Here is a 7,798-nt window from a genome sequence, read left to right on the forward strand (position 1 = left end):
TATGGTGGTGTCCCACCAGGGCCTGCCCCTCAAGCTGGAGCTCGTCAAGAGGATACTCTCAACACTCGTGCTGCCCAGCCCCGTGCCCTACCGCTCCCTGCTGCGCCGCTTCGCCGCGCTCAGCAGCAAGAGCACCGCAGAGGTGGGGCCGCGCTGTCCATCCGCGACACCACCGCCGCCCGGTCGCGCACCCCGGTCATGGCAACCTGCCTTGGGCCGCTGGCTTGTCCCTGCATAACCCAGCAGTGAGGAGCAAACTCGCCGTGTCAAAGCATCCACGGCCTGCGATTCTCACCTACCTATCAACCGCCCGAATCGGCCCTCCCATCTTAGGTGGCCCTGCGCGCGCAGCAGCTGCTGGAGGTCAGCCTGCTAGCGGACATGCGCGCGGTGGTGGCGCGGGCCCTCTCGGGCCTGGACATGTTCAGCAGCGCCGACGGCGGGAAGCAGCCCTCGCCCACGGCGGCCGGCGCCGGCGCGACGCCGTTCACGGCGACGGCGGCAGCCGCAGCGGCGGGCGGGGTGGCTCTCGCGCACGCACACGACCTCAAGGCGAGCCGCTGGCCGGGCTGGCGGTCTCAGGGATTGAAAGCGAGCTGCGCAGCCTCATGGCTCAAGGAACCTGCCGGTGGCTGCGGTTCCTTTTGGTAATGTGCTGAGTGGTTTTGCTGCAGCAAAACTCCTGCAACCCACTGGCACCTGCGGATCCCACAACACCATCGAAACTGCTGCGCCCCTCATCGCGCCGCCTTACCCCCATTCACCAGGTTGTTGCGCGCAAGGCCACCATTAGGGAGGGCGTCTACGCCGGCCTCAACAGCCTGCTGCCGCCCGGCATCTCCGTCCTGGAGGGACGCCTCAGCGCAGAGGTGGGACCGGTTCTTGGACCCGGGCCCATCAGAGCCGCCCGCCGACCTCTGGTTCGGCGTCTGCTGAGCAGCAACATGCCTGCTGGCTCTTTTATTTGGCTGAGGCTGCTTACACCGATGGGTGTGTCCAGCCTTCAACCCGGGTCTCCTTACGGCGCCCATCGCCCTGCCCTTCGTCCCGCCCTCCCACGAAGCAGCAGCTGTCGTCGCACGCGTCGCACCCCTCCCAGGGCCGCGTGTCTGGCGCGGGCTCCAGCACCTACGGCCTGGCGGAGCGCATCGGCGGCGTGACCGTGGAGCGCAGCAGCAGCAACGGCGGGCCCGTCACGCCCCATGGTGCGACAGCGGTGGCTGTTGATCAACCCCATCAGCGCGCTGCCTGGGTGACCTGCCTCGCGAGCTGCGCGTTTTTCTGAACAAATCCGGCTGAGAACCTCCACAAAGTAGACATGGCATGCCACGCACTTGTTGAGTGCTGCTTTTAACAACCCCCAATGCCGTGACATCACATCCGCAGTGGAGCACAAAATTGAGACTCTGGTGGCCGCCCCGGCGGCGGTGGAGGAGGCGCTCGCGTCACTGATCGTGGACCACCAGGTCTGAGGGGCCACCTGCAGACACGCGTGTGTGCTTGTGTGTTATAGTGCACATGTGTGTGCTTGCAGCTGTGGCCGTGTAATTCAGGTGTGTGTGTATGTGTTTCTTCAGGTGTGTGACTAGTTTCTGTGCTGCTGCTTGCACGTGGGTGTGGAGTTCAAAGTATGCAAAATTTGTCGTGCTCCTCATCGGCCCCGCGTCATCCTGCTGCCACCAACAGAATTGCGATGTCTCGGGAGAACCCCCCTAATCACCCCCCCACCCACCCACACACACACACACACACACACACACACTCCCCAGGACCCCGCGCTGCAGTACCGCGCCCTGCTGACCTACATCAAGAGGGTGTACCACCCCTTCCTGCTGAGGGAGCCCCAGGTGACCGCCAGCCAGGGCAAGAGGGGGCTGCTCAGGGGAAAGGGCAACAACCAGAGGCCTTGCGCCTGCGAGAGCTTGGTTGCGGCGCGTTGAACACTGCAGGCGTCTTGCAATCTGAGGCTATGTTGTCATGACGGCCCCGTTTTCTCGAGCACTCGATCGCCCTCCCTTTGCCACGTGCGCGAGCACGCGCACGCGCGTGCACACACACACACACACACACACACAAACACACACACACACACACACACACACACACAAACACACACACACACACACATACACACCACTACACACCAGATCTCCATCAGCGGGGGCCGCGTGGTGGCAGCCTGGGTCTATGATGACCCGCGCCTGGCCAACACCAGCCACACCCGCCACCAGGTGGGGGGCTGACAGGGGGCTGCAGCACGTACAGGGGGTGACGGCTGGGATGGGTGTTTGCGCAAGTACATGTGCAGGCAAAAGTGATGACGCGCATTCGATGCATTTAGGAGTCTCCCCGTAGCCTATGTCAGGGGGTTGTGTGTTTCCTGCAGCCTTCCTGAACCTCCAACCGGCTTCCTAGTCCCCAACACGATGCATGGAGCCCTGACCATGGCATCCGCCTCCCCGCCGACCCCCCAAGGTGGGCGCTTTTCTGGTGACCCCCAGCCTGGAGGACCTGGCGGACAACCTGGCCCCTGTGGCGGCCGCGATGGCCGGCATGGGTGCAGGCGGCTCGGGCGGCACTCTGCACATCGCTGTATGCGGTGAGACCGGCGAGCGCCTTCCAGGTGCCGCCGTCGTCGCGACCATGTGTGCACCAATCTTGCTCGATCGTGCATGTGTTGAGCCTAGGTGTCGCCCGTTTGCAACCTCCTGATGGCATGTAAGAACAATCCGGCCGCATGAGGTGGATCTGCTGGCGCTCATAACCGACACACAACTGTCTGACATCACCTCACCATCAGAAGCTCCTCCTTGCACACGCCCTGCCTCACCGGTCAATATGCACCCCAACCCCCCAGGTGGCGACGCCCTGAAGCTCTCCCAGGCAGCGGAGGTCCTGTTGCTGCCCGGCGCGCTGGGCGCCGCCGAGCCCGCCGCCGCCGCGCTGCAGCTCGCCGGCGCTGGCGAGGATGGTAGCAACGCGGCAGAGTCGGTGCGGCGCGCAGCGGCGGCGGTCGCCAATGCCAAGCTGGCGCTGCGGGGGCTGCAGGTAGGGTTGGGAGAAAACCTCCACCAGCCGGCCTGGTCCATACCCAGTAAGCGCCATCAGCACAGGCGCCGCCACATTCCTTTGCTTACTCTTCGCCATACAGCACCTTGCGATTTGGGTTGTTGGGATTGGTATGGCTCATCAAATTGCCACTGATGGCGTTGCTGTGTCAATCAACTTCCCTGTCAAGGTGTCCACCGTGAGCGTGCTGGCGCCCGGCGTGAGCACGATGCCGCTGCGCAGCGGCTTTGTGTGGGACGAGGCCACGGGGGCCTTCAAGTACGACCCCTTCCTGCGCCAGGTGCGCGCTGGGTGGGGGGTTGGGTGTAGAGGATTCTAGGGATGTGTGGGGTGGGGTGGGGTGGAGTGGGACTCTGGGATCAGGGTTAATAAACTAGGCTTTGCAGATTGGGGCGCGGGGATCAGGGGTTATAAGCTAGGCTTTGCAGATTGGGGCGCAGGACAGGTATCCAACCATTGTGTGTTGTTTCGGCCTTGATGCACCTGGCATGCTCACTTCCCGCGCGATCCTCAGCATTACTTCACCATCTACCGCTTGCCGCCGTGCGCCAGGTCGAGGCGCCCGTGGCGCGCGTGCTGGAGCTGGACAAGCTCTCCGGCTCCGAGGTGGCCTACACCCCCAGCCGCAACAGGCAGTGGCACATGTACGCCCGCAGCGACAGGGAGCCCAGGGGTCCCGCGCTCAAGAGGCTCTTCCTGCGAGGACAGGTGCGCTGCGGCACACTCTGATGGGGAGGGGCGCGTCGGCCGTGCCTGCATGCACGTTGCGCTGGCTCCCTTTTGTGTACGTGGTGCCTATCGAAGGCCTGCCTCCTGCTTCAGTACCATGCAGTGTGCTCACATCTGCTTGAAGAGTCTGTTGGCTGTTCGTTGCTGTACCCAACACAACTTGAATGCCACCTGTACACCTCCCCAGGTGCGCCAGCTGGGCCACCCAGCCCTGCTGGCAGCGCAGTACAGCGGCAACAACATCGCGGTCGCGACCGCGGCGGTCAACGAGCTCGAGGAGGCTCTGGTGCGCTGTGTTGGGGTGGGGGTGGCCAGGAGGGGTATGCATGTGTCTGTATATGAGTGCGTGCACTGTGTTTGTGCATGTGCGCTTGCATGCTTCCCGAGGTCTGCATGAAGCGGTGCTGCCTGAAATAAGGTGGCAGCATGGCTTCATCACTATCGAAGCGCTTTGCTGGTGTGTATTTGTTCGTCTAGCTTGTGTCAATGACCTCATAGTCCATTTTCATGCACGCGCCATGTTGCCGACGTCAATCGCAGGTCAACTGCCTGGAGGAACTGACACGCCCGGCACCCGACCACGGCGCTGCCGGCAAGGCTGACTGGGTTCACCTCTTCTTCAGGTGTGCTGTGCTCACACATGCGCTTGTGTGGGTGTGAGCACGGTCTGGGGCCAGGCCCAGAGGTGGCCTTGTCGCCGGTGCCGGTGTGCTCTCGTTGGCATGCAAACGCTTCTGTGCCAAAACTAATCCCAGGCACGTGTCGCGTGCACGCTCACGCAAGCCAGCCCACGCATCTTGCACTCTGCCGCTGCTCCTGCAAAGCCTCGCCTTTCCATGACAACAAGCACCACCTTCCTTGTAACCCGAGCCCCACCCCCCCCCCCAACCCCCCCACAGCGTGCTGCCGCTGCTGCCGCTGCACCACGCGAAGGACGAGGCCCGCGTCGCGTCCGCCCTGCGCAGCGCCGTCGCTGCTCTGGTGGCCAAGCACAACGCCGCGTTCCGCACCGCGGCGGTGGCGGTGTGGGAGATCCGGTTCCGGGTGCCTGACGCCAGCGGCGCTTGGCGCGTGCTCGTGTCGTGCCCGACTGGTGAGTGGCACTAAGTCGAGTCCGATTGGATGCCCTGCCGGCTCTCTGTGCATGTGCCTGTGCCTGTACCTGCGCATGTGGCCAACCTCGGTTTGGATGCAAAGCCGAAACAGGCTTCTGCCCATCTTGCGCATTCCTTATAACCTTGTTTTATCTTGGAAAATTGATTTCGGCCCCATTGGATATCCACAATACAACCACCCCATTCCATCTCATTGACTATCCTATCAACGCGCCATCCCCGTGACAGGCCATGAGGCTGGTGAGGAGCATGTGGAGGTGTACCGCGAGGCGCTGCAGGCTGACGGCGGCGACGGCGCGGTGGGTCACAGTGGCGCTGCGGCTGGGGGGACAGCAGGGGCGATTGAAACGATTGCATCACTTTTGGCGTTTGTCTACTACGTGTGTTGCAGAGTCATCCCAGCGATATGAATCGGAAACGTGTTGATGCGAGCCCGCAAGCCATAGACCTTGCAACAACGCAGCGCTTGCCGCTCCAGTCCTGACGCGCAACCAACCCAAAATCCCTCTGCCTTGCCTTGTTGGCCCCCCACAGGCGCCGGAGCTTTGCTACGCTGTGCCGGCATCAGAGCAGGCGTCAGGCGTGTCCCCCTCCGACTGCACCCTCCACGGCCGCCGCCTGCTGCAGCCCTACCCGGCCCTGGAGCCGCTTCAGATCAAGCGGCTGGCGGCGCGGCGCCACAACACCACCTACTGCTACGACTTCCCCACCGTGTTTGAGAACGCCCTGCGCGACATCTGGTGGGCACCCAAGTTTGCATGGGCTGTTTTGTGGCTCTAAGTTGCGCTGCAACAGGCGTGCCTGCCTTGCAACGGCAGTCAAGGGGTCATAGGTGGCCTCAGCGTGTGCGGTTGTGGTTCAGCTGTCAAAGGCCGGGTCCCAAGGCACAGCAGAACCCGCCGCGGGCTGTCAGGCACCCACAAGAACACCTGCACTCATCATGTCCTGCATTCGTTGCCCGATTCCCCCACCCCCCAAGGTCCCTGCGTGCGGCCCAGGGTGAGCCCAACAGCGTGCCGCCTGCGGGCCGCCTGGTGGAGGCCGTGGAGCTCAAGCTGCCCTCAGGCATCACGCAGGTGAGCGCCACAGTCCTTAAGGGCACAGCTACCACGCGCATCCCGGTTTGCCAGAACTTCCGGATTGCTCTCCAGGATAGGCCCCCTTTGGACAGTCCAGGCCATGGCAACTGCTGTGGCAGTGACGGGCCGTGAGGCGGCCGCGAGATTACACCTGTATATGTGCAAGCTTGAAGTCATCCAGAGAATCTTACAAGGTGCCCACCAATTTGCCTGCCCGCAGGACTTCCGCACCACGCGGCTGGAGCTGACGCGTGTCGAGCGCGAGCCGGGCCTCAACACCACGGGCATGGTGGCGTGGCTGATGACGCTCAAGACACCCGAGTGCCCACAGGGCCGACAGGTGGGGGGGGGGATGAGGGGAAGACCATTGACAGGGGCAGGCACTGGAGCCTTAGCGCATGGTTAGGCCCCTGGCTTCATGTCAATATTGCCAGGCAGCCGTTTTACATGTGCCCATCCTTGGAACATGCCCTTGTTGTTGTTCCAAGGCACTTCTAGGCCCCTACATATGCTCACATGGAATCCTCATGCATTTCACGCCCCAACCTCCAACCCCAGCCTCACCCAACCTTTAAACACCCTTCCTGTCTTCCGCCCCTCCAAAGGTCGTGGCCATTGCCAACGACATCACCTACCAGAGCGGCGCCTTTGGGCCGCGCGAGGACTGCCTCTTCAGGGCCGCCACAGAGCTGGCGCTGGAGGAGAAGCTGCCCTGCATCTATCTCGCCGCCAACAGGTTTGGCTCCACCTCCCCTCCTCTCACCTCCAAACTGCCGTGGCCACCACAGCCGGGGGCTGCAGTCTGTGGAGGGGACCGCTTCACTGCCATCCCCTGTGTCGTCAGCCAGGCCAAGACGCCTGGGACAGCCGGCTGCTTCAGCCTCATCATCCCCACGCCCTTGTTGGGGTGCCCAACCACACACCGACCCACTGCCCCTACCGTCAACACCACCCACCGCCCTGTCGACACCCACCCCCACCCCTCCCATCCCCCAGTGGTGCGCGCCTGGGTGTGGCCACTGAGGTCAGGGACAACCTCAGGGTGGCCTGGGCCGACGACGACGCCCCCACTAAGGGCTTCAGGTGGGCAGCGGGCGCAGCCCCAGGGCCTGACCATCGTGTCCAAGTTCGCAGATCTGCACATAACAAGCAGCCAGGCGGCGCCGCAGGGTACTCTCTATCAATGCGTCTTCAACTGATCACCTCTTCTCCTGCCCCACAACTACCTACGCGTTGGCCCGTCCCCATGCACCCACATCGTCCCCAGCTCCCTTTCCTGCAAAGCGGCCCCTCCCACCCCGTCAACGCCGCTGTCCACTCATCACTCCCCCCCCCCCACACCACCCCAGCTACATCTACCTGTCTGACGAGGACTACCACCGGCAGCTGCCCGGCGGCGCCACCATTGGCGCCTCCGTACGCGCGGAGCCCCTGGTCACACCCTCGGTGAGGCCCGCCGATTGGGCAACGATGGTTGACTCAAGCGCTGAATCTGCTTGGGTGTATGCGGCGCGATGCATGCCAGGAAGCCCAACAGCCAGCAGCTCTCATTCAGTTGGAAACCCACCACGGCAGTTCCCACACAATTCGCCTACTTGTCTACGAACCCTCCTCCCCAACCCCCAGGGTGAGAGGCGCTGGGTGGTGAGTGACATCATCGGGGCGGAGGACGGCCTGGGGGTGGAGAACCTCTCAGGGTCGGGCGCCATCGCCTCCACATACTGGTGAGAGGCAGCGCACACCCGCCCTCGCAACCTGCCTCCTGCCCCCCCCCCCCCCCCCCCCCACACACACACACCTACACAC

The 7,798-nt window shown here is 63.5% G+C and overlaps 1 protein-coding gene across 1 annotated transcript in view; it reads left to right on the top strand.

The window, feature by feature from the left end:
- MNEG_8708 (biotin carboxylase) overlaps window positions 1-7,720 on the top strand; it is a gene marked incomplete at both ends in the record, with an annotated part of 12,697 nt that extends 4,977 nt beyond the window's left edge. Inside the window, 22 exons of the mRNA XM_014042820.1 lie at window positions 20-142; window positions 334-522; window positions 768-869; window positions 1,100-1,205; window positions 1,387-1,466; window positions 1,770-1,847; window positions 2,148-2,231; window positions 2,476-2,599; window positions 2,858-3,048; window positions 3,239-3,349; window positions 3,622-3,777; window positions 3,986-4,084; window positions 4,339-4,421; window positions 4,698-4,891; window positions 5,142-5,212; window positions 5,448-5,653; window positions 5,893-5,989; window positions 6,213-6,332; window positions 6,598-6,728; window positions 6,989-7,075; window positions 7,342-7,438; window positions 7,619-7,720. Of these exons, the coding sequence (XP_013898274.1) occupies window positions 20-142; window positions 334-522; window positions 768-869; window positions 1,100-1,205; window positions 1,387-1,466; window positions 1,770-1,847; window positions 2,148-2,231; window positions 2,476-2,599; window positions 2,858-3,048; window positions 3,239-3,349; window positions 3,622-3,777; window positions 3,986-4,084; window positions 4,339-4,421; window positions 4,698-4,891; window positions 5,142-5,212; window positions 5,448-5,653; window positions 5,893-5,989; window positions 6,213-6,332; window positions 6,598-6,728; window positions 6,989-7,075; window positions 7,342-7,438; window positions 7,619-7,720 (2,631 nt within the window). The remainder of the gene's footprint in view (window positions 1-19; window positions 143-333; window positions 523-767; window positions 870-1,099; window positions 1,206-1,386; window positions 1,467-1,769; window positions 1,848-2,147; window positions 2,232-2,475; window positions 2,600-2,857; window positions 3,049-3,238; window positions 3,350-3,621; window positions 3,778-3,985; window positions 4,085-4,338; window positions 4,422-4,697; window positions 4,892-5,141; window positions 5,213-5,447; window positions 5,654-5,892; window positions 5,990-6,212; window positions 6,333-6,597; window positions 6,729-6,988; window positions 7,076-7,341; window positions 7,439-7,618) is intronic.
- Window positions 7,721-7,798: the final 78 nt, after the last annotated feature.

This window comes from Monoraphidium neglectum (genome assembly GCF_000611645.1).
Source record: "Monoraphidium neglectum strain SAG 48.87 unplaced genomic scaffold scaffold01685, whole genome shotgun sequence".
Taxonomy (NCBI): domain Eukaryota; kingdom Viridiplantae; phylum Chlorophyta; class Chlorophyceae; order Sphaeropleales; family Selenastraceae; genus Monoraphidium; species Monoraphidium neglectum.